This window comes from Trematomus bernacchii, unplaced genomic scaffold (genome assembly GCF_902827165.1).
Source record: "Trematomus bernacchii unplaced genomic scaffold, fTreBer1.1, whole genome shotgun sequence".
In the NCBI taxonomy this organism is placed as follows: domain Eukaryota; kingdom Metazoa; phylum Chordata; class Actinopteri; order Perciformes; family Nototheniidae; genus Trematomus; species Trematomus bernacchii.
The window spans coordinates 5,066,475-5,092,206 of NW_022987828.1; the positions used below are offsets into that span (position 1 = coordinate 5,066,475).

The following is a 25,732-nucleotide window of genomic DNA, read 5'->3' on the forward strand; positions in this document are numbered from 1 at the left end:
TCTTTCTTTTTCTTGGGTCACAGTCAACAGCTGACTCAGCAGGAAGTCTGCGTTTTCCCATCTCCTGTTCTCTGACTGAGAACAAGAGTTAGTGGTTTATTTTAGAGTAAACTCCGGGCTGGCTGAACCTTGTCCCTTTTAATGCAGACAACACAAACCGTAAAACACATTATTTTTACTTCTTAAAATCACAGAAACTGAAGAAAGGATGTATTTTAATCTTGTTAAACCTAACCAAATACAGCTGATATACCCTTATCGTACCATTGCTCATTTGCTGCTCTTTTAGCTGTTGCATCAGAGGTTAAACATCCTCATATTAGAATAATGAATTTAAATATTATGAAACCTTTTTTCCGTTGTTTGACCATTTCTGACAGTTTAGGCTGAGCTAAGTCTTACATAATGAGTGCTGTAAAAGGAGCACACAGGCAACCGCTGTGATTTTACGCAGATATGACTCTACTTGTAAATGTGTCTGAAACCCTTGCTTTCCTTCAAATAGCGTCTAGTGTAAAGTCAGCGTAAAGTATGAGATTTTTACTGCCCCATAAAACTAAATGGCCATTATATATCAACAGGGGGTTAATCGGGCTGTTGAGCAATGCCAAGGGATTGTGTTGCCAGGTAATTAGATTTCTGGACTAAAATGTCCTGTTTGTAATCTGTTCTGGGTCAAAAACACACCACATTATCGGCAATAGAAAATGTGTACTTTTTTTATCTGATTGATGCTATATAATATCAATTTGACTTAAGTTAAAAACCAGGTTAACAAAAGTTATAACACTTGCTTCGTAAACACCTCTGTACAAAGAAGGCCTCTGAATGGAAAAAGTGGAAATAAGGAAATAAATTGCTTTTACAGAAGCAACACGGCATGAAAAGTATCAACAGCTTTATTCTTCAGGGCTGAACAAAACAAGCAACAACATGTACCATAACAAACTCACATTTCACTGCAAAATCCAAGAAAAAGGGAACAGGTTTTTTGTTCAGAAGTTGTCAAGTGTGCTTTACAGGAACAAGTCCTTCAGGGCCAAAACTGGAGTGAACATTGGCACTGCTGATCAAAGATGAAGACTTCCAGATAAGAAAGGCTTGAAAATAGATCAAGATGTGATTATTTTTTATTTTGACTGGTTGGTTTAACTTGTATTATTGTTTTGGTCCGAGAGCCAAAGAGGCACAACTAATACCAAACTCTAATTAAATGATTCAGATTCAGTAAAGTCTGATGAGCTGTAAGCAGGGTTTGTAGTCTTAATGATTTGTTAGCTAACTTGATATACAATTAATAACCATACATTTGCTTGTGGTAATTGACTGAAGATAAGTTAAAATGCCATCGTTCCTTTTGACAAATAGTGAATTAGCTTATGCTGTGTGTGTGTGACCAGATAGGACAACATTACCAATCAGTCTGTGTTCTTTAAGGTGAATTTGATAACACTGTCAATAAATTACTGTTAGTTGTCTCTAAGATATGGTAAGAAACTCAAGAGATCAAACACTTACAGGTAGTCTCCTTATCCAGGTTAATTTATAGTTTGGTTGGTCAATTAAACCCATTGATCAATTATTTAACTTTAACAAATTCAGGGAAATGTCTTCTTAGTTGAGAATTTAGTGGTAATGCTACAGTATCAGCCAAATTAGTATATATGTGTTCTGATGCAACCTAAATCTTAAATTGCCACTGGGAGATGATGTGACTTTTTTTCTTGCATTGCCTGTATTTGACAGGAGAACACTTTTTGGAGAGCTTCACACATTTTAATGGTTGTGGAAAAAGTGAGCTCATTGTAATATAGTAAAGGCACTGACAGCAAACAGGGAGCAGAATGAACCATCCCAGAGTTTGTGGCTAATGCACTTAATACCCAGAGCGAGGATGGTTTACCCTATAATATTGTATCTTACTTCACATATTATAATTGATGAAAAGCCACTGCAGTATAATGAGCATTATGTCCTAAATATGGAAAATAATGAACAGGAATTATTTGTTCCTTTTGACTAATTTAACATTCACTTATTTTTTATTTATAATATATTTGATCTTGACTCTGGGCATCTATACTGGGGTCATTTATACTATTTTTCTAATTGTTTGTGCTGAATGTATTTGTGCTTTGTGGTCTGGGTCTAATTAAATTACCACCTTATTTTCTACCAAGGAGGAGTAAAGGAGCAGCCTCTGGTTTTCCATTCTAAGGTGAAGTCATCCGGATACACCAGTGCCCCAAGGTAGGTCACTGAGCAATGTTAATGTACATTTAAATTACAGGAGGATTAGAAAGCAAAACTCAATGCATTCCTAAAAAAATATTTATGAAGTTTGATTCACCAAATACATTGATACATGAAACATCACAGGAACATTTTGTTTTTGCTTTTTAGAAGTGCTATGTTTTCACCTAAAACAAATATCCAGAAGAATCCCTCCACTAAAAAGGCTCACAAAAATACGTAAGCAAACCCATCCTTAAACTGCAATTTTGAGAAGTTAATCACATTTTATTGTTGATTAACATATTGTACTCATGTCTATGTTTTTGTAGAGGTTTACTCCTCAGAGATTACCCAGCAGACAGTGCAGCACCTACTATTCCACACACTCATCTAAGCATTGCCAACAAGTCAGTCCACTGCCTTCAGTATTCAGGTGAGACAATATGGCTGCTGCAATATTGACCATAATATGTGAAACATAATGTCATTTATGTTATATTTTAGGACAGATGTTTCTATTTCAGACAAAACACCTTCCTTGTATTACTGCTGTTAAATAAATTGTCTGTTACCTGAAATATCCTAATAAAACGTTTCTGTGTTTCTCTGTCTCTCCCAGGTGACGGCAAACAAATCCTGTGTGGTCTTGGCGACAGCTCCGTGTTATTGTACAAGTCCTCCCTTACTGGCAATCCAACTGTCTACACAGGTGCATGAAGTGGTCCTGAGTATCAATACCGTAAAAACTTCTGGGTTAACAGTATTCACCCTCACTCACCTCAAGGCATTTACATGTTGTTAATTGTCTTTGCCAATAGAAGGACTTATCGTATTGATGTTTTTTTCTATTGATTTATTCATGTGTTAATAGACTCCTCACAGATAATATTCATATTTTAGAGCCAGCCAAGGTTGAGATGTTGCCCCTGCTGTTTGAAGAGACAAGGAGGATTAATACTTAAAACGCCATCCTCAGCATGGTCAGCCTTATTTGGGATACTGTGATTAAAATACCTTGAAATAGATTCCATGGCTTAAGATGAAAGACTCCTGGAACATTCAAACATTCACTTACTAAGCTATCACTGTCAAAATGGTTGATAAAGCATAGTCTTCTACCAGGAAAAGCATGGTTTGGTTATATTCCAATGCAAGAATTAAGTACATACCGTCTTTGATTTTGGCAGACAGTAAAACCTAGGTGATGATAGATGAAAGAGCACATCGTCTTTGGATACCAAATTCCTCAATATATTTCACACGGTATTAAAAAGTTAAGCATTACCAAGAGCAGTCAGTTCTGTCTGCCACCCAGCGATCCTAGGCAGTAAACACTGACAGGCGAAGAGAGGATATCCATCCATGTCAAGCATCTGTTTCGCACTTGCTGGCTGAAGTGCAGCGGGAACAAAATCTCCACAAGGGGGCGCCAGAGATAATATGACAGGAGTTGAGATGCCCAGTAGGTCATTGTGTGCCTTTTCTCTTTACTCTACAGCACTATAAAAGTAAATGTCACAACCGCACTCTGTTTCCAGGTTCACTTCAAACTTCTCTCTTTATAAGCAGGGCATGACAAGCCAGTGGGCAGTGTGAGCTGGAGCCTCAACAGACAGTGGTGGCTGAGTGCGTCAGAAGACCAGTCCCTACGAATCTGGACCCATGGCAGCCCAGAGCCTGCCATTATCATGGTAAATGTCCTGTCATTCATGAAAAAACACTGGGTCTTCATTTGGATTTGTATGGGTTTTAATTTAGTCCCTATCACCCTAATCTTATCAACCATCCCTAAACCTAATCAAACCTTCCCTCAGCCCATACAAATCAGTGAAATAACGACCAGCCAGAGTGAGCTCATATTGCAAAAATGTCCTCACTCTGAAGGTCTTAAACTCAAATTGGTTTAGAAGGGTAAGCAATAAGTACAGACACATGCCGTTCACCCTCACTCCTTTCTTCAAAGACGGCTATGATTGCTAGAAGGATTTCCCCCTAATTGTAGTGTTGTAAATGGGGCAACAATGCCACACTTGAATGACAGTAAAAAGTAGTTGCTACTGTATGCACATTGTTTTCATTTGCTGTCCTCAGCAACCTGCTTTCAAAGTATAAAGACTCAGGATTAGATATTGGGATCAAGTAAGATAATAAGAAATTCATATTTTTTTAAGGCGGATGGGTTAGGGTGCGCTATTTTATATAGTGGGAAATGAGGGTAAAAGATGCTTTTATGCAAATTCTCTAATTTGTTTAGTCTGTAATGCATTAGCAGTTGGCATACCTTTGTAACAGAGCCTTTTTTGTATTGTTAAAGTGTATCTTTTTCCTTTTCTAATAAGAATATCCTCTCTGAATAAAAAAAAAAAGACAAAAACAAAATGAATTGGGATGATGACATGGTGGGTTTCTTGGCTTAGAGACGGTCTCTTTGTCATGCAAAGCATCTGCTGGACTCAGAGCATCCAAAACACTGATCATATGCAGACCCTCCTTACTTCATTGGGTATCACATTCAATAGGACAGTCAGAAGTGTGTCTTTGTCCCCATGCCAAGCGCAAACTAAATCTGGGGTCTCCCTAAAGCTGATGCTTACCATCCGCTTGTCTTAGTGAGATAGTTTTGAGCTTGGCGGGGTCTGCCACCTTTGACTGCTCGGTGTTCTTGTGAAAGAACTTGGCAACAAATGTAGGGACAAGGGTTCTGGAGGGGTTAGCCAGAATAACAAATATCTTTGTACAGTTGAAACCTCTAAAGGAAACAACCACAAATGACCACTTAGTGTTCTTAAAGTCTATTGTCATTGGAAGTCTTCAGAGGTCAGATAGGTGGGAGATAAGTCAACAGAGAAACCGTTCTGACATGACGGCCTGACTGTTAGCTTCTGTTATCTTGACAAAATCTAACAGTTTGGGGATTGAGGCCCTACTGGATGCTTTTTCTTTAGTTCACTCGCTCCTTTTTTGGATAATCTTTTAGTCTTTCTTTCCACTAATCTGAGTTGGAAGTGTTGTGGTTTCTTGGCAAATGCCTGGAGAAAACAGACAGTACTTAAATAATTTATCTGAGTATGTTGCAGGTATCAATTTGAGAAATAAAAAAAAGCTATAGCAGTGAACAGCACTTACTGTTACAGCTTTTAATTGCTTAGTAATTCAGCAGTGACTTTGCTTTAAATCACCTTCAGGCAACATGGAGTACCAAGTTAGACAAAACTATTTAGAAACAACCATTTAAGGTCTAAGTCTTTATTTTAGCATCAATGTAATGATAGAAACACACAATAAAAAGAGACTTTGATACACATGTTTTATTTTTACTTATATTTTTAGTTTATATTTTTAGTTGTCAGTACTATATGCTCTGGCATCATAAATGTCTCAAACTTTTCAGTATATCAGCTTAATTTATGTCTTCTTCCTTTCACCCTTTAGGGCAACAGTATGTTCTCCAAACCCGTTAGGAGTGCTCAGTTTTATTACCTCGACAAATTTCTGCTTCTGGCATCTGGACCGTCTCTATACCTGTACCTTTATAATGTGGACATCACACGGGACAACATCAAAAGGTAATCACAAGGGCTTATTATACACAGTAGTTCAGTGTTTATACTTATAGTGAGTAAACTTGCTATTGCTATTGAATTGGTTTAACTTCAACTTCATTTCATGTATTATTCTATATACAAAATAAGATGCAATGACAAAACTGAGAACGCTGGACAGAGTCCGGGCAAAGATTTCTCTCATAGTTTTTCATACAATTTAACATCCCAGTCACTGCTGGGTAGTCAAAAGAAGGTATTAGTCTATAACCTTTTACTGGCCCAGCCTCAAATCATTCATTAACCTACAACATCAACATCTTAGTGGACTGTCGTAAAGGATATCAAAATGTACAAACAAAAAATATAGGTTTAATACTACATTTCCATATGAACACTGTATACTGTTACTGTTTGTATTTCTTCCATTCTAGTATTTGTTTAATCCATAACACCTGGAAACCATTAATAGAACAGCTGAAAGAAATGTAACTGAGGCATGGTACTGGCGTGTCATCATAACATTAAATTCATCTAATGTGGTTACACAGTCACAGGGGCTTCCATTCAACCTCAAAGCTGCACAATAGGATCACACTCTTGATGACATGGTAACACTGACACATTGAGTGCCTTTCCCAAGAGAAGATTAAAAGCACTTGCAGGCTACAGAGGGCATTTTTCAGAGATTTAAACCAATCACCCACCACTTTTCATCTCAAGCCTTAATAATAATGACCACCACATCTATTATAACAGCAATGCAATGCAGATGAAAGGGGCATACACTGTAGATCAAAGGACTGATCTTTAGTAAGACTTGTGTTTATGTAGGAAGCAGGTTTTGTTGCTCAAGCTAGATTTGTTACTGATTTGATGGCCGTCTGGCTATATTTAGCTGCTACCACACACTGCTGACACTCGTTACCACCAAAAGTACATGACTGGCCGTTTCTCAATCGCGAGGATGCTGGCTTGGTAGCACAGCCGAGCCGAGCATCTTGCTTCAGAAGCAAGGCAAGAATACTTCCTGGCATTCGGAAAACGAAGAGTGGAACAGGCTAGCAAGTGTGCAGGTGTACGTCATATGAGAGGCCCCGCATTACATCTTCCGCCACAGATTTGGGGAAATTGGTCCATGCGCAAAGCATTGTGGGGATTTTAAGGACGCGAAGTCTACCCATGTGCAGCCTCTAAATTTCCCCCAAACCAAGGACGCGGCCTCGGTGGAATTCCAAGTATGCTGGAGATTGGAACAGTCCTTCGGCGGCACTCGATGACGTAGCATCCTTGAAATATTGGCTTGGAAGCCAATATCCTCGCGATTGAGAAACGGCCACTGTGTGCTGTCAGGCCCTATTTACTGTACTAGACTAGGGAAATCACAATTGAGGGTCTGCATTTCCTCTTTAAGCAGTGCATGTTGCTTTTTCATCTTTTCCTTGTGTTAGTTGTATGATTTGTTACAATACAAACTAAATCAGAAATCCCTCATAAAAGGTAGTGCATTTTCTCCAACAGCCGTATAGCTCAGACAACAATTAAGGTGTGTTAAAATGTTAATCATCTAGTTTCTTTTATTGGTTTAGAAACTGATGCAGATTCTTTTTTTTCTTATCAGGTATCAGCAACGAAGTGTCGTCAAATTGGCTAAATGCATAACGTCAACATCAGCGACAGACATCACTGCCCTGTCTGCTATCAATGATTTCTTCTCTTGTATCCTTTTGTCTTGGTATTATTGTTTTTGCAGCAGGAGGTATTCTATACAGTAGACTGCACTGATGCTGTGGAGAGCAAAGTGAACAAGTGTTGCCTCAGGGCAAACACTGCAGACTGTACCTGTAAATCATTTAGGTGTCTTACATTTTTCAGGAATGTCTGCGTTCCTGCCCCTTTTTAGGTTTTTACGATGCATTTACTTTACAATAAATCCACTGGTGTGAGCTGCGTCAGGATAAGTGTGATCCTGTCTGTAGTTATTTTGCACCACCATGTTTGGGAGTGGAAAATGGGTATACAGTGATTACAGTAAAAACTATTATAAATGGGATATTTTAAGTCTGGATTTACCATATCAATTAAGGATTTATTGGTTTATCATTGAAAACACACAATTAAGTTAAACAGAAATCTGTGTCTTTGTTGCCTACAGCACGCCTATAGTATGTACAACAATAATATCATACATTTTCTTAAAAGCCGTCTCAGACATTGTTCTAGCTTGTGGTTCTGATCGATCCATCCAGGTATTTGACATGAACAGGGGTTGTGTTGCCGCAGCGATCCCTGATGCTCACAGCAGATCCATCCACTGCATTACACAGAACAAGGTGAGTCCATTTCAATCTAAAAACGGAATGCCAAATCCTTTTTAAGAGTCCTATCTTCTACATAAAATAACAGGTAAAAACACAACAGTCTGCAACTTCTACATTTCCCTCTTACATCAATAGGCAATAACAATGAGTGTGATTCATTCAAATAAAGTTCGCCTTAAACCACGGACATTGTTTTTCTGAAAATGGCATATTTCTTTTAAATTATTTTTGTCATTGAAAGGGAACTGTTTTTGGCATTCAAAAACTCACCCATAAACGTGTTTTGTGTAGTTCAATTAAAACTTAGAAAAATCTTTGAACCTTTGTGAATGGAGTCAAAAACATAACCGACAGACTGAGTGACGTTCAGGCCTGACCCATACAGCAGAGATTTATCTTGGCTTGGCATCAATTGTGAGTATGAGCTCCATCTTCCATCTAACTCTTGAAGGGGCTGCTATTTGGCAGAGGCTGTAGTCTTACATAAGACTTCTAGGAGCGTTGTGAGAGTTACATAAGGCACAAATCATCTTTGAGCAAACAAAAGTGTTAGTTTGTGGTGTGACTGAAGAAGGTCATGGTTAAAAAACAGTTTCCATGACAGGCAGACTGGACGTGCCATCATCAGTATCATTCATCTTGCTGAGTGTTTGAATGTAAATCCCTGGTGCATCAGGATTCAGCCTGCCACAGGAGATGGCAGGCTGAGATTCATGCTGGATGGTGGCCTTGGAGTAACGCTGTTCCATGATGCACTTTGGGTTTTTGTGGCCTTACTCCCTCATCACTGTCTTGGACCAATGTGGGCCCAATTTGCTGGTGTCTAACAAGTAGACAGCTTGGGCCTGTATCCATATCCATTATAGCGCTATGAAGAATGTAATACTGCGTCATCACTCAAAATGAAACTATAAATATCAGTTATGAATTCTGGGTATTTTTTACATTTCTGTGCAGATATGTAACTTTTTTACAGTGGAAAGAAGGTCCTGGTTTGCCTGTTTTTGTAATTTAAAAAAAGCCATTACTTTTCATCATAATAAATGCGTAAATCATTCAGCTGCTTATATAACTTATCTTAATACAAAAAGGTGTGTATTTGTGCGAGCTTGGGCCTGTATCCACATCCATTATAGTGCGATGTGCTATGAAGAATTTAATACAGCGTCATCACAAAAAATAGTGAGAAAATAAACTATAAATATCAGTTAAAAATTCCTGAATTCAAGTCTCAGGTTTTCTGCATTTTATTACATTTCTTTGCTGATATTTTTCATTTTTCAGTGAAAATCAGGCCATGGTGTGTCTCCACTTATATTGATGTTTGACTGTTTTTGTAATAGCAACAAAGCTATTAGTTTTCATCATAACACATCTATAAATCATACAGCTGCTTACATAACTTCATAGTGCTATGAAGAATTTAATACAGCGTCACCACTACAACTAGAGAGAAAATAAAATATAAATATCAGTTACAAATTCCTGTTTCAGGTTTTTCTGCCTTTTTTTATACATTTCTTTGCAGATATGTTTCATTTTACACTGAAAATCAGGGCGTGGTGTCTCTCCAGCTATATTGATGTTTGACTGTTTTTGTAATAGCAACAAAGACATTAATTTTCCTCATAACAAATCTATAAATCATAGCTGCTTATATAACTTATTGGAAAACAGAAAGGTGTGTATTTGTGCGAGAGAGAAGCTTGTACCCAGTAACCCTGGGCTATTGACTCTCTGCATGTTGACCTGTGCATACTTGACACTCAGGGCCAGCCTGGATTAGCTGGACACACTGCAGCTAGCGGCATGGATTAAATGCATCAACCCATTCAACTGCAATGCTCTCTTACACACAGCTGACCACACTCCTTCCACCCAGAGGTGCCTGTTCTTTGTCCCGCCAGCTATTGTGTGCCATACACTGTGGAAAGCCAGCAGTGTGTTGTTTCAGCTTGGCTATTGCGTCAATGACGGGTCCTCCGCCTGGGTGCCCGAGGGCCTGTGGGTGCTGTAGGGTTAATACCTGAGGATCAGAGGGATTGCCCCGGCCTGGAGACTGCACACATAACATCACTCTGTCCTCCCCTCTAGCTTTGTCGTCCCGAGGTGGACCGAACTTTGGGAACTGCAGCATGTGAAGCAGCTTTTCCCACTTCAAATTTCCATGGCCTCTTTGGCAAAATTCACCTGGAACTCATCAGAGCTGAGGACTTCTCGGAAAAATGGAACTGGAAATGCCCTCTCAGACTCCCGTTCTCACACTCTTAATGGAAATCTAAACAAAAAACACCCCCCACCCCCCCCACCCCCCACTCTCTCTCTCTCTTTCTCTTGCTCCCTCTCTCTGTAACACACACACACACTCCACTGTTTCATCTGATAAGTTGGTGTGAAAGTCATATATGGAATGTATGTATACACGTGCAATGGAAAGTCTTTATATTTATAGATGTACCGTATCTCAGAGTGGTGCAGAAAAGATGGAAAATGATACACAAAGGCAAATGAACTACATTTTTGTTTCCATTCCAGTTTTCCTTCCAGTCCCAATGCGTGTAGATCGCCCTAAAGTCACCTTCTACTTTTAGGAAGTATTAATGCTACCTGGAATAATAATGTGCTTTATTTGCCAAGACAGGATATACAGCAAAGAAACTTTTCCAGTACTGGACATTGATTTACAACCCATTTCAGTCAAGCATGTGCTGACTAGTCGTTTTTTTCTTTTTTTGTGTATAATTCACAGGGCTCTATGTTCAGCACACAAGCTCCAGATTCATACAACCTCTTCCTCACCAGTGCAGTCACGGACGGTGTGAAGATGTGGGACCTCCGTTCACTGAGGTTGGTTTCAATATGGTCTTTTTTTGTGTTTGTTATCAATGCGCATCTAATGTGATAACCAAAAAAAAGGCAGATTTCATTAAATACACACTTAGTAAATACTTCTGTAGGCTTAGGTTAAATACCCATAAGCACAACATTAGTGGCATTAGTATACAGTGGATAGCAACTTAACCAAAACAAGAAAGCGTTGAAAACTCTATATTCACATGACCTTTTAGGACACTTGGCTTAAAGTGCAATACAGAACTACTGGCATTGATTCTAAAAGTACTGCCTCATCCTGACGTAATAGGGTTTTGCCATTATTTCAGACAGTTATTTTTAACACCTGAATGCAACCTCTGTAAGAGCTTAGCCTCACTGTATTTTTCTCTGTTTCTGACAGAAAGCTTAACCTAATACATTAACTGTGATGAGTAACTGTAATCACCCCATTTGTTTTGTGCTGGCTTTACCGTCATAATCTCAAAGAAATGTGGTCCAAATTACCAAAGAGCAATAGATATTCCATCACATTAGGGAAGAAATATTTTCCCTCTGATATTCCTGGAAGTGCTAAATGACCTTATATTCCAATAACCCCATAACATGTTCTCACAGAAAACAATCCTCAGTTGATAATGGAATCTGCAATTGTTCAATTTCCAAAGTACGTAGTTAAAAGTATTTTTCTTCTGGCATTTAGTAGCCGATCCATATAAGGCGGATAATTCAAGAAGGCTCTCTTGGATTTAAAAATGTTCCTTTTGGCCCAGATGAAAGGCATTTTTAGGTAGTTCGTTCATTCATGTCTGAGTCTGCTTTCATGTTTAACTCTATATCCCGGACTCAATCATATTTTTATCAGATAAATATTTGTGCATGGTTTCCAGGTCAACTTCTGCTCCTTAGAGCTGTCATCAAGCATCCCTCAGTAGATGCAGTTCCTCTGAGTTGAAACATGTGTATGTATGAAAACAACATGTAGAAGCATTTGTCAGGCCTGTTAATTTGATTTCCCTCTTTGATAAATGTTATGTGTCTGTTTTCGTAGCTAGTGCTAACCACAAGAAGTGGTACAGCTCACCTAAATGAACATATATTTATGTGAGGTTTGCCGCTCATGGGAGTAGTTAGGTCAGTTCTTGGTTTTATGTTCTTTTTTTTCTCTGAATTATATAAAAAGGCAATATAAAATTATTGGAAATATTGACTTGCACGTGTAAAGCTTCCATAAGGTGCTCATGTGACTGTTGTTTTTGAACAACCATCAGCATCACAAAGATATGTTTGAAGAATGTTCAGAAAAAAATATCTCTTAACCCAGGGATGTCAAACTAAAGCTAACTGAAGTGCTTGATATCCTTAAAGGTAAGGTAATCGATTTTTCTTTTTGATTTTGCCTTTAGGGCCTAGGCCAGGGGTCTGCAACCTTTTTGACCAAAAGAGCCATTTTTTTCCCACCAATTCTTTTTGTCTGGAGCCGCAAAACATATTTGATAGCTTGATAGCTTATAAAGTTGTATATATTGTTACATCATAGACAAAAACTACAGTTTTTTTGCATTTATTATTTATTGCATTATAGAAAACGGTTTAGGCCTACCTCTAATAATAAACAAAGAACTCTTATAAGGAGAATAAAATACACAGGCCTACTAATAAATCAACACAGCACTTGGGGAGTCCTCTGCACATTTGAAGAAAATGAATATAATTAAAATGGGCCCACTTTGAAATAAATAAAACATAGAGGTGCACCCTAAAAAGAGTTAACTGATTGAATTATGACTGAAGATCGTCAGCTGTCTTCCTCTTCCGTGTTTTTCCTCCAATACGTAAAGGCTGCAGTACCTTTGACAGCTTCTCTCCACATATCAAATATACCGGTAAGCCAGCATCGTTTGCTGTGAAAGCATATAACTCTAACCACTCAGAATTAAACCCTCTGTGTTCCTCCGATACTTTTATTTTCTTTGATTTATCCATAGTTCGCTCATCGAGCCGGGGGTCAGGTTATTCGCCTGCAAGAAAAGGCGCTGGTGCGGGACCGTTTAAAAAAAAATGATGTGTCACAGTATCACCTCAAAATACAAGATACGAAACATTTTCAACCGTGCAACAAAATATAAATAGTCCTACAAATATTTTTATTTTATTTCCTTCTTATTTTTGTCTAAGCTCAAGGGAGCCAGAGTAGAGGGCTTAAAGAGCCGCATGCGGCTCGAGAGCCGCGGGTTAACGACCCCTGGCCTAGGCTAGGTAACTTATTGAGCGCTTTTACATCTGTCTAAGTTAGACAACATTGAATTGAAATGTGTCTGGCAAGTGGAGAGTAACATAACCCTTTTTTTTTTTTTATTAATGAGACCAGACATTCTCTCACGACACTGACGCAATAAACCGTCATTCCGAGTTTGATTTCTGCAATCTGTAGAGTCATTGCCAATTTATTAATTGGTATGTTTTACAAACTGTTTTTCAATTTGACATTAACAGTAATCTTGACTGTATCGTTCTAGTCCATAAACACTGCTGAGGAATGAGTGTCATGGCTAAAAGCTGTTATTCTTTACATTGAACATAAATACAGTGTGGCCATTTTCCCGTAAAGTTAATGGCGTAATATTCTTATTGGTCACAGAAACGCAGAAATTGCTACTGTAGGTTGGAACAAGAGGAGGATTACTGTTCCCCCTCTTCAATCAAACTATAGGAACTTCTAGGAATAAACCACAATGGGAAATGTACATTTCACTACTGAAACTCAATCTTCATTTTTATTTTGCTCTCACAAGAGAATCCCCAGCCCTTCTTGTTCCTTTCTTTTCATTCAGAAGCACACACATGCATGATACCCCTGTGTGTCTTTCAAATACTGAATGACAGTAATGGTTAGAAACATTTGTAACACTTAAAGAAAGAGTTTAATAAGCAATGTTAGTCACTGGATTAATTTGTTTATTTATATGGGTTTATTTTTTAAAGCCTTTACTCACCCCTTGTATTTCCTAATCTTTATGTCTTGACGAGTCGACACTTTAGTATTTAGCACAGTTTCAAATCCCCTGCAATCACATAACAGATTTTATTTAAAGCTGCAGACAGTGATAATCGGGTCCTCACACATCCATGTGTGTTGTGCGTATTGGTGGTACCCTGAAGCAAAGAAATGTGTTGACTTACAGCAGTTTCTTCGGTGAAACATCAAAATGGCTCTGCCTAACCCAAACCATCGTAACTTTTGCCAAATTTAGAAGTAAATGCCCTTGAATGTTAGAAAACAATTAAAAAATTAAAAATGGCAGCTGGTGAGCCTTTTTGCCATGCCCATGCACAACACACATGTTTATGTAAATGATCACCAAGTCTGTATTTTGTGCAAGTTTTAGTCAGTTAAGTCCACTTAAGGTATATAAAGAACAGTCATCCTTTAGTCCAGATTTGTATCCCCATGAATCTGGTGAAATGTCCATATTGTGATAAATGAATGCAATATCAATAATGCATTTATATGAAATGGTAAATACTATAGTACAAGGAAAAGCTATCCTTTGCCTGATTTGGTCTGACGAAGTTAAATTGGGCCAAATATATTGGCTGCAAATACAGCGCTATTAGCTCGTTGATTACCTCGATGACTGACACTGAATCCCCTCCTGGATTCAGAATCTGTAAAGGCTCCCACTCAGGAGGATCAGACCCTCCATTGTAGTCTGTGTAAGTCATCAGGAAACTGCCGGATAGTGATCACTCACACAACACAGAATCTGTGTGTGTGGGGGGGGGGATTCTGCCGAGCACCTCCTTAAGGCTTAACATTAGATCCACATTCTGACTAAGGAAAAACCAGATGAGTGTTTATTCTAACTTGTTAAACTGCTTCTTATCAGTGAGATAGTGACAGGTTGTGTCAGCTGAACTGGAGACCTGCATGTCCAGATTAACTGAAGGGGATTTAGAAACACATACTTCTCATCCATCTTTCTATGCATATAGAAATGATTAGAGATTTTTACTATGTATCTCACAAGAAGCTCTTTCACAGGACCCTGTTTTGTACCATATTCATAAATGGAAGCTAACCTGGAACACTTTTTTTGAAACATTAAAAAACGTTTTAGTTTTTAGTATACTTATATATACTTTTTTTTTCACTAGGTTGCCCTTTGTGCAGCATTGTAAAGACACTCAAGGTTTTTGACTAAACCAACTCAGTCCCATGAAGTGTTCAGTTGCAGCCAGAAATACTTTATGACTTACTCTTTTGAGGGATTTTACTGGCAGACAGCGTAGACAGCAGACTGTAACTATATGCTAGCAAAATTAGATGAACACCTTAAAAAAATTACAGTCTATACATCACAAACACAATCAACATTATAAGCTTCATAAACGTTGCTTTATTGGATGCTTTTATGTATCATTCTCACTGTACTGGGTATATCCTATGTCTTTATGATCGCCAGTGAATATGGCCTACTTTTAGTCCAGCCTAATAGCATAAGCATGTGAATGTCAAAGACATTCTCTCACCATATCCTGTCAAAGCCCTGCCAACATGCCTGCCCACTCAGAGACCCTCACTCAGCTAGCTGTTAGTGGCATTGTAAAGACATTACATGCAAACCAAAGGAACAGTGTAGAATTTGCACAAGGGGGTCATTCGTCAAATACTACCTTCACTTTCCCGTGTTTTACTTGAGTCATGCTCAGCTCCTGCTCCTGGGTTCAGATGTCTGTAAAGCGTGAGATCTGCAGGGTGGCATTCTGCTCCCCAACTGTGGAGCACGTTTTCTGAATACCTGAGGTCGGCAGAAACGGTCAACTCTCTTAAATCAGGGTATAAAATATTATTGTTTCGGATGTTTCTCCAATAAATTACATATACAACTTATTTTTATTTATTTATTATGTAACTATTTATCTGCTTTCCTTTGCTTTTTTCGTTTTATCGTTTTTTAAGACCTTTTTTTACATGTCAGTGTGATGTTTTATGTTAATATTTTTCAATGTCCATTTAATTTGCTTTGGTCTGAATGGTGCTTTCTCAACCGCCTTGTCTTGGTTTTTCCAGCCAGAGTTCAGTTTGCCCTAGAAGCCTTTTTCATCTAGCATCACAACAAATCACAAAATGTGTGAAATGGTATTTATGCCTATATCAAAGATGGGATTTTTTCTTTTTATGTTATAATACTCTTTTGTAAAAGATGTCCCCTACAATATTCCAGTCTTTCTTGACTTTCTTGAGTCTTTTCTTGAGTTTGTTAGTCTCATTAATATCTCTCCACTGTGTTCTTCTCCATCTCAGGTGTGTACGGCGTTACGAGAACCATCTCAATCGCTGCCATCCGTGCTCTGCAGCCATCTCACCATGCGGCCGCTTCATTGCCTCAGGCTCTGAGGATAACTGTGTAAGTTGGAATATTCCATATACTGTCTATCCGTCACTCAGCTTTTCTTTAAGCATAGTTGGACAATTCACTATGTTAGTCAGTCATTTAAATAAATGTTCTATAAACTTGAATGGGGTGATAAAGTAATTAAGGGGAGCTAAGGGGATTGCAAAAAGTTGTTTTAAAAGCTGTGTAAAAAAAACAACATTGACCACCGACATGATCATGCGTCACTGTTACTTCAATTTTTGAAGAGTTTATAGAGTGGTTAGGCCACTGCTAAAGAAGTCACAAAATAAAGCACTTTGATATATTAAAAGGAAAATAAAGTTGTACTATTAACTTAACGCAAAAAGGCAGATACAATGAAGTATTTTTCTTTGTATCAGCTGCTACACTGTGTGTCAAGCAGAAGAATAAACTATCAAACTTGTGACAATTAAGCATCTTAGAAATACTTTTTATGGTACATATCTTACTGAACCTTGTAAATCACAAGGACAGCAGGAAAACAGCAGCATATATTTTTCAGTTCACCTCCATTTAAGGTGAAGGCTGTTTGTGCTTGACTCAGAGATTTTATTTGGACTTAAGCCTTTTTCCATAGAAGTCAATTTCAACATTCATGTTGAAGCAGAACTGTTTAATTGCTTTTCCAGACCGGGCCTTATTTCTTTCAAGACGTTTTCAGAAGCATGCCTCCCTTTTCCTTATCCATCTCTCTTTGCTTCTGGTCTACGTGCTTTTTGAAAGAAGTGGAATAATATATATACCCACTGTTGGTTATTATTAATTATGGGGACTCGGCACAGCAAGGACATTTGAGAGCATCTCTGTCGAGATTGGACTTTTTTTAAGGTTTCTTGGAAATTGGTATACGGTAGTGAGCTACAGCATATTTATTTGTTGCTGTCCTGAGACTTTCATAAGCCAGACACATTTGTACTTGTCTTAATATATCAAAAAGTAATCATGGAAAAAAGACCCTGAATACTTTAAAAAGACTCCCTAGATCATATTACACAGTTTCCAAAAACACATGGCAAAAAAATCTAAGTGGAATATGATTTCAGTGTGGTCAATATTAACCTGTTATACGTTCAGTGTTGCCCTCCGCTTCAGTTTCAGTTAATATAAACTGATACATCTGGGGATCCATGTGATATTCAAGCATTCCTGAAGGAATGTCTTTCTTCCAAGTATCTAATGCCATGTTAGGCACCACACACATATGCCTCAGACAGGAGACACTCTACCCATGGACCGTTTGACAGAGCTCACTTGGAGCGTTTTTTTAAGCAAACATAATACAAAACAGCTGCAGGAATCTGATGAGTCGTCGTCTGGTAACAAACATCCCCACATCTGTTTTTATCTGTGCTCATGGCACTGAATCAAACGAATGGGTCTGAAAACTCACTGATTGTATTTAGCAAAAGAAAACTGTGCTAACAAGCTGATAATACATTAAACATATATTCTAAGATTCAAATGTGTTGATTCTAAGACGTCCACACCAGCCTTCTGAAAATGTCTTATTGTGCACATAAGACCTTGTCTTTAAATTCACACCTACTTAACACCTTAAAGTAAAGAGATGATAAGTGAGGCTTTAACTACCTCTAAGCCGAAAATAACTGTAATATTTCCGCAAAGGCTAATTAGGATTATTAGTGGGTCTCAATGGCTACTTATTTGGGAAGTGTTTTTTCCATTTGAAGGGCAACTTCTAATTGTTGATAAACTACTTTCCTTGCTACAGGGATGTAGAAGTGGAATCCAAAATGAATGCTACATAGATTTAGTTTGTTGCTTAAAAATTATGAAGTTTAATAACCAGCCCCTGTTTTGCCTTTCCCCCAGAATCATTTGGGTTTCGTCCAGCAGTAGAAATGATTCAATCTATACAATATAGCATAATATTATGTGTTAAATTATCAATAGCCAAGTCTCACCGTCTAGTCAATCTCTGAACATATAGTCACAAACCTTTGATGATCATTAAGGAAACTTTGATTAATTTGATCTTATTTTAAGGAAAGTATGTTCTTAGGTATTAAGGTGAAAGAATACTCTGATATTCACCCCAAAGAACAATTGAACATGACAGTATGACAGATACTTTTTTCCCCCCTTAAAGTTGAAATGATCCTGAAAGCAAACCCACATGTGTTCATGTCACTTTGTATGTAGTTGTACCACATTCACTACATCTGGACATCACCGCAGTGTTAAAGTTCAAACCTGCTTTTGTTCATGTAGTCCATCTCTTTCATTTCAGGCCTACGTGTATGACATCCGCAGCAGCAGCTACCTCCACAAACTTCAGAAACACTCAGACACGGTGCTCAGTGTAGCTTTCAACCCTGCCACCCCACAGGTAAATCTTACATTTTGTCTCTGATTCGGTCATTTCCTCTTGAGTAAATGGTTTGTACGGTTTCATTAAATACCTTACTTTTACTTCTTTACTGACATCAGATACAGTGAAGTTGATAGAGAAAAGTGTTAATGCGTTTTACCCTCCTCTCATCTATGATAATGTCTTCCAATCAGTGTCATCTCAAACATCTCAAACTGTTATGAAAGAAAAATCTTTAAAAGCAGGTAAGAGCTCAAGGTGAAAACAGTGTCAGTCAGAGGTCATGTCTTCATTCCAAGTAAAAGCATCACTGCTTCAGTCTTTTGTGGGGGGGCAGGGGGTTAATGTAAATTGTTCGTAAATGTCACTTTGTTAATTTGCAAATTAGTATTTGACAACATTTCCAAAGGTACAGGATACAGTTCGAATAAGAAGATAACTTTCTGATGATCCTAACATTAATTACTGAATGTTGTTTTTCAGTCATAATAACATGATTTGGTTAACATGGTTTGAATGTCATTTATAAATCTTTCACTCATATTTCATGATGTCAGACTGTTACATAGGTCTGCAGTATCTCTACTTTTATAATGAAGGAGATATATCCTCAGGCTGAGGTCACATAGCAGGACATATTCAGACCATCCTAAAATTCAGGGTCAGTCGACTTTATGAAAGTGACCTCACAGACTTTCTACTAGTAGCCAGGAAATCTATATAGCAATGACAATAGAAATAATAGGAAGCTTTTAACATGTGTCGAATAGGTGCTTTTAAATGTATTTGTGTGTATGTTTCATTGTGTAGGTGCAAACATACCCTTGTCTCTAAAAGTACTACGTATTATACTGGTTAACATAAGATAACACTTGTATAATTTCAATGTGTATAAACCGAAACTAAAAGAACTTCAGAGACAACACCATCTTTTTCTTAATGTAAGCCTCCTGGACCAAAACCATTTCCATTTAAAATGAGTTTCCCCAAATTGCTCGATGGCAAGTTCATAGTCCAATCAGATAATGACTACCGCTCTATTGCCATGTGGCATCTATGACTGGGTTTATGCACTGTGCTGATCCACGTCCATGATTGGCTGCCTGCAGGGTTATTCCAGCCTGCGATTGGCTGCACAGTTCCACAGTTAACAAAAGATGAACAGTATACAGGGTTTTCCTTGTTCAGTTCAGGAGCTGCTTTCCAACTTTGGTGACTGTTTATACAATTTCAAACTGGATCCATTGTAGTTTAATGTCATGCCAGACTAAATTCCAAATTGATGGCACTGTGTGAGCGCCAAATGTAGAAATGCTTTGAATGCTTCAGTATTTGATCTCTTTATTTCAGTTTATCCCCAGAATGAATTTAAATCTGTTTCTTTGCTTGACCTACTACCAAACTAATAGAAATTCAGGGACTGTAGAGTCTCTCCATGGAAAACATAAAAGTAAAGTGTAATACAGGACAAAGCATTTGTCTATCTTGAATTGCCATTACAGGAGAATAAGAGTTTAAGTTTATAGCTTTACTTGAAAACGGCATCCTTTTCAAATCTCCAGAGCCTTTCCTAGAGGGCTACATTCTCTTTGTTATGTTTTAGTGTCCCCTAATGATTTTCCTTTGGAAAAGTTAGAGGCCAGTGGTTTTGCAAAAGAAGCTTTTCAAAATATAACATCACAACCTCTGCTGGACTTCTTATGAGACTTCTTGTTTCCTTTCTTTTGGACTTGAGGTTTTAAATATGTTATGTCCTTCTGTGTAATTCAGTTCAACTTCTCAGAACAGTGATGCATTCAGATTCTCCAGTTTGAAAGTGGAAAGTTTGATCCACGGCCACATACTAAACTACATATTCACAAAGTTTGGCACTATGGACTTACCTTTATTGTATTGTCCACCACAGGTGTTAGGACATTAGGATATTGCTTTACATGTTCCAATTTGTGCTCAAAACCACTTTTCTTCATTTTAATATATTTTCCTTGTAGGGTCCTGTCATGTTGTATCACGTATTGTCCATCATTTTTTTATTTTTTTCTCAGATTTGTCAGTAGCCATGTTATTTAAGATTTGACAGATTTAATTCGTAAAATGCATAAAATAATTAAAGTTTTCCAGAGTGTCATGGCTTCTTTGCATCATGGAAAACTTAAGTTAGGCAGAATATCTGGGTCTTTTGTTCTCATGCTTTCAAACGTCATGCTTTTAAAAGACTAATATTTATTCAGGCATTATGTTTACTTTGGTTGTGTAATTGCCTTCAGATTTGAGCTTTAAGCACAGAAATAGGTGCTCATACAATAAATGTGCCTTCTCATACTAACCAATAACCACTAAAACTGTAGTTTATTGAATTAACTGTCTCCTCCAGTGTTTGTCAAGCAATTTTCTGAATGCAATTAGCACACAGCTGCAAAGTCATGTGTATCCACTGCTGGACAGCTAACTTTGTCTGTGCACCAGAAGGGAAGGGGCTGTTCTTCATCCGTGTCTGAAATCATCATTCACTTTGGCCTATTTATTCTTTCTCAGGACCTTTGAGAGGGAGGTAGACCTCAGAAATTCTTAGCAAACATAGATAATACTGTATTAAATTGAAATTCACATCCTGTCATGGAACGTTCTCAGATCATTTCAGGGTGGGTGGAGGAAAAATAATCCCTGCCTCGGGTCTTACTAGCTTTCAACCGTATCACACAGTCTGCATTATTAGACAGAGATTACTCAGTTGTAATAGAGATGGATTTGTTGAACCTTGAGCTTTGTTAATGTTATCATTCCATCTATATTACTAATAGGACTTTGTGTTAGCTTCAAGTTAAGTGTGGAAGTCCCTCCTTCATTCTTCAGATTTCTCTTTTTATTGGAAAAAGTAATTTAGCAAAACAATCCCTATTCAAGATCCACTTACTACAATATCCTGAATGTCTCTTTTTGTACGTTCACTCCCTTGTCATGCAGGTGGGTTGTTTGATTGACACAATCCATACTTTGATGGAAATATCTTCTTCCGACTCATTATATCTATACCGAAGTTGTGAAAAAAATGTTTTGTTTCACTTTGAATAACGCAGATATTATTCTGATTTCACAGTCACTTTTACAAAAATATGTTGAATCAATTGTGTCATTGATTTAATTTATCAATGACACAATTGGATTTGCAATTTGCTTTTTCTGTCTTAGAAGAATGGGAATAAAACAGAAAATAACTTGTGAAATGTAACTGATGCTCTGTACATTGCTACAGATGAATGTTGCTGCTAAAGATGGTACGGTCCTGATATACTGAGTGTCTGGCTCTGCTTTGTGAGGCTGCTTCTGGTTAAACTTGATCCGGTTGATCTAATGTCTGCCTGGAATGGACGCATTCATATCTGTCTTTATTTTTTCTTCTGCTTGTTGCCAAATAAGAGACCTGTGAATAAAAAATGATTAAAAGATCAGGAAGTCCTGGGAAAATGTCTGCTTAGTCTTAAAGTTAACCAACACCAAGGCCATGTGATATCATCATGGTAACATTGCTGTATTTCCTTAGCCTGAGCTTTCTGAAAAAGTGTCCCCAACCTGTGCTCACCTTGCTTTCGAGCCACATTTGAGGGCCAGATGTGCTCCATATTTACTGCTGAGAGAACCCTCCGATGCAAGACACAGACAGATAATGCGATGCGTATTTTCCACTCATTTTTCACTCATGTTTTCCACACTAATACTTAAAAGACCATCAAGCAGCAGATCTACCTCCGGGGTTCATTCCCTCAGGTTTATTCCTGTACTTTAGTCAGTAATGAAAGATCCCAACTTTTACTGTCTCGTTCACTTTGTTGTCTTGTAAAATCTTGCGGGATTTCACATGGCATACCTCTGTAAAGTTTTGCAAGCTCTCCTGTGTAGGACCTACATGTGCTGCCATAAAAGTAGACGTGCAAATCCTACTTGAGAGTACTTTCACACTTCACATGAGTAATTTCGTATCTGCTGATTCAACAAGGATATTCTCCTTTTTTATTTGGTTTGTTGGAGGCTAAGCGTTCCAAGCGTTCTAAGTGTTCAATTTGGGATTAAGGCATGAGTGATACTGCATCTGAAGCTTCCTCCTCCAAATTAAGAAACTTCAAGATTCATAAGTAAAAGGAAATAGCTTGAAAAAGATAACTACTGTAGGTCAGACTGGAGAAATAGACTTCATGGGGATTTGCTCTATTTGGGTTATTCAGATTTCTGTACAGTCTCACTCCAGCTGTCGATAGCTCCAATTGCATTGTTCCACATTAGCAGTGGAAACGTCTTTGTAGTATTTACCAAAGGTCAGTTTATTAATAAAGCAGGTGTCCTTTTAGTGGACTGCTTAAAATACTGATCCCGGGCCATCGGTATTGAAGTGGGCCGGTCAGACGATGTGGGCCGGTCGGATAAGTCACAGTCACTAGCACCCCCCCCGTCGACAATTTACTAGCGGTATTTACTTGCGGCACGGAGGTGGGCCGCTCGGATAAGTCACCCACCCCCCCCCGTTGATAATTTACTAGTGGTAATTACTTGCGGTACCGAGGTGGGCCGGTCGAGAGTCCCGGGCTGATTTGTAGTCCCAGTCCGCCCCTGGAATGGGGTGAGATAACCTTTTAAGAAATGTTAAAAAAAAGTTGTTGAACTCCATGTGTATTGCTCAATCCATTTCTAAGGTATTGTGTTTCTTCTTCCTGACACGTTTGAGTTTTCATTGGTGACTTTTTATATTCAATTATTACAATGAGCAATTTCTCCTTTTTTTGATTTAAATCGACGTATTTATGCTACCTCTGTGGTTTGGATATTGAATCTCACTGAGCACTGAGATTGGTTCTTCCTTCATGAAGGGTATGATACTCTAAGAGTCAAGGAATGATTTTCTACAATTTGAAATGTCAGTAAACTTCAATGAAAAGCGACAAAGGAGGAGAAATAAAAGTATTTTTTGTAAAGAAGAGTTACACTGCATTCAAGAGAAAAAAGAGACAAATCTTTACATTGTTGTTAAACTGTCCATATGTTGTGCGAGCCTTTATTAGATGTGACTCATACTTTATGAATTGGAAAATCGGTTAGCGTTGTAACTTTGAGCTGTGGGGGACTCGCTAGATGTGGACATGGTGGTGCGGTAAGAGACATTTACAAGCCAGATCCATCAAATGAAAAAAGGAGTTTGCTTTGAGTAATCCTAAACCAGGTGTGCTTGATGTTTAAACATACTTGAGTTCCAATGTTAGCTGAATCAGCAAACCGTCAAATCGTTGCTGTATGCCATCATCTTCATCCCGTACTGTCCGTTTACTGTATGCCGGTTGAAATGACCAAAATATCAACTTTAAAAACAGAAAAGATTTTTATGTGAGCTTTAGTTTATACAGAAGTTGATGGTTGATGGGTCATTCTGCCTCAAAGTATTCTCAGATCACAAGAGAGTAAAAAACAATACCAAACAAACTGAAGTGTTAGTAATCTGACATGGAAAATGTATGTTTGTGGTGGAACAAAAGCAATCAGTTTATGGTGACTGAGGTTTCCTATTGTTTAAATGTGTTTGTTTCTTTGAAAATATCCTTGAGCAACTCAGTGAACTTTTCTGTCCCAGAAACACCCTGACATATCTGGACATAAATGCAAACATGTGTTCTTTTTAGTATTTTTTATTTCAACGTAGGGATCAGAATGAAATAAGACCTGTTTAATAATGGTTTTTGTTTCAGTCTTTTTATTAAGTGAGAAGTTTAGTTCCGTCAAATATTTTAGACCTCATCTGCACTTCATGTGTTGACTGAATGCTGACACAAGCAGTTTTCTCTTAAAGTTCACATGTTCGATCAGCCCAACTGGGAAGATGAACAATGAGTGAATCTGGCTTTCTAGTTTAGCGCTCCTCTTGTCTCCATATGTCAGCATGTATCATCTTTGCTCTTTGCAGGCAGGCAAAATGTGCAGCTGGTGTCCCACTAGACCCTTTTACTGTATCGTTTCATTTTTGTCCATTTGGCATTTGAAAAGCGAACCACACTTTTTTTTCTTCTATTTAATCCCTTCGTTTCCTCTTTCCCTGACCCCAGAGAGCAAAACCCTCTCTTCTTACTGTAGTGGCCAGACAGCAAATACAGAGCTGGACTTTCCTGTGTGCTCCAGAATGTGGCATTAGAGTGAGATACAGACTGAGCTGAGACAGCCTCTCTGAAATCATCTGGCCTGGGTTCAGCGCAGCTGGAAAGCAATGAACAGCAAGTGAGGATATAAAGACTTTGGGTCCAGTTGCAAAGTAGCAGGAGGCATTTTAAAGTATCAAAATGTTATACATTCAGTAAACAGCATTTTCTAATTTGGTCATGGTTGGTCGATTGGTGTTAGTTAATTATGTTTGACTCCCTAAATAACCAAAACACAATGTGTTTAGCCTGTGCAGTTTGAATGCATTAGGGTATCTCAGATATGCACATTTACAGTTACAAAAAAATGAAATACGTCATATTTTGCCTCTCCATAACAAACAATTGTTCGATCTACTTTTTTTTTATTGAACACTATGCAAAGAGAGATCTAATAAATCACTAATCTTTGGTATATTGTATAATAACTCAGTGTGAAATAAACTACTGTATTTCCCCTATTTTTCAGAGTAATTATTTTGAATGCATAAAATATAAAACTCTGTAGGAGCTAGGATTACACAAATAAGATGTAATCTTTTAATTTGTACAGAATAGTTTCCCTGTGTTTCCAGTCTTTATGCAATGCTAAGCCAAGCTAACTAGCTGCTGGCTTCAGCTACACACTGGTTCTAAAAAGATCCATCTTCTCTTTTCATTATTTATCATACAGATTCATGATGAAACAGATACACAAATAGAATCAAATCAAATCAAATCAAGTTTTATTTATAAAGCACATTTAAAAGCGATTTTTGGTCGAGCCAAAGTGCTGTACATGTAATAAAAACACATTACTACAATCACAATAAAAGACAATAAATTACAACAGATATATATAAAAAATAAAATAAAAAATAAAAAACACAAGGAA

The 25,732-nt window shown here is 37.8% G+C and overlaps 1 protein-coding gene across 1 annotated transcript in view; it reads left to right on the forward strand.

The window, feature by feature from the left end:
- The window catches only part of wdr27 (WD repeat domain 27), a 40,098-nt gene that overhangs the window by 8,690 nt on the left and 5,676 nt on the right, over positions 1–25,732 (forward strand). The window contains exons 13-23 of the mRNA XM_034152509.1: positions 2,181–2,250; positions 2,404–2,472; positions 2,565–2,668; positions 2,855–2,944; positions 3,805–3,926; positions 5,668–5,801; positions 7,399–7,496; positions 7,989–8,110; positions 10,848–10,945; positions 16,239–16,341; positions 18,605–18,703. Of these exons, the coding sequence (XP_034008400.1) occupies positions 2,181–2,250; positions 2,404–2,472; positions 2,565–2,668; positions 2,855–2,944; positions 3,805–3,926; positions 5,668–5,801; positions 7,399–7,496; positions 7,989–8,110; positions 10,848–10,945; positions 16,239–16,341; positions 18,605–18,703 (1,109 nt within the window). The remainder of the gene's footprint in view (positions 1–2,180; positions 2,251–2,403; positions 2,473–2,564; positions 2,669–2,854; positions 2,945–3,804; positions 3,927–5,667; positions 5,802–7,398; positions 7,497–7,988; positions 8,111–10,847; positions 10,946–16,238; positions 16,342–18,604; positions 18,704–25,732) is intronic.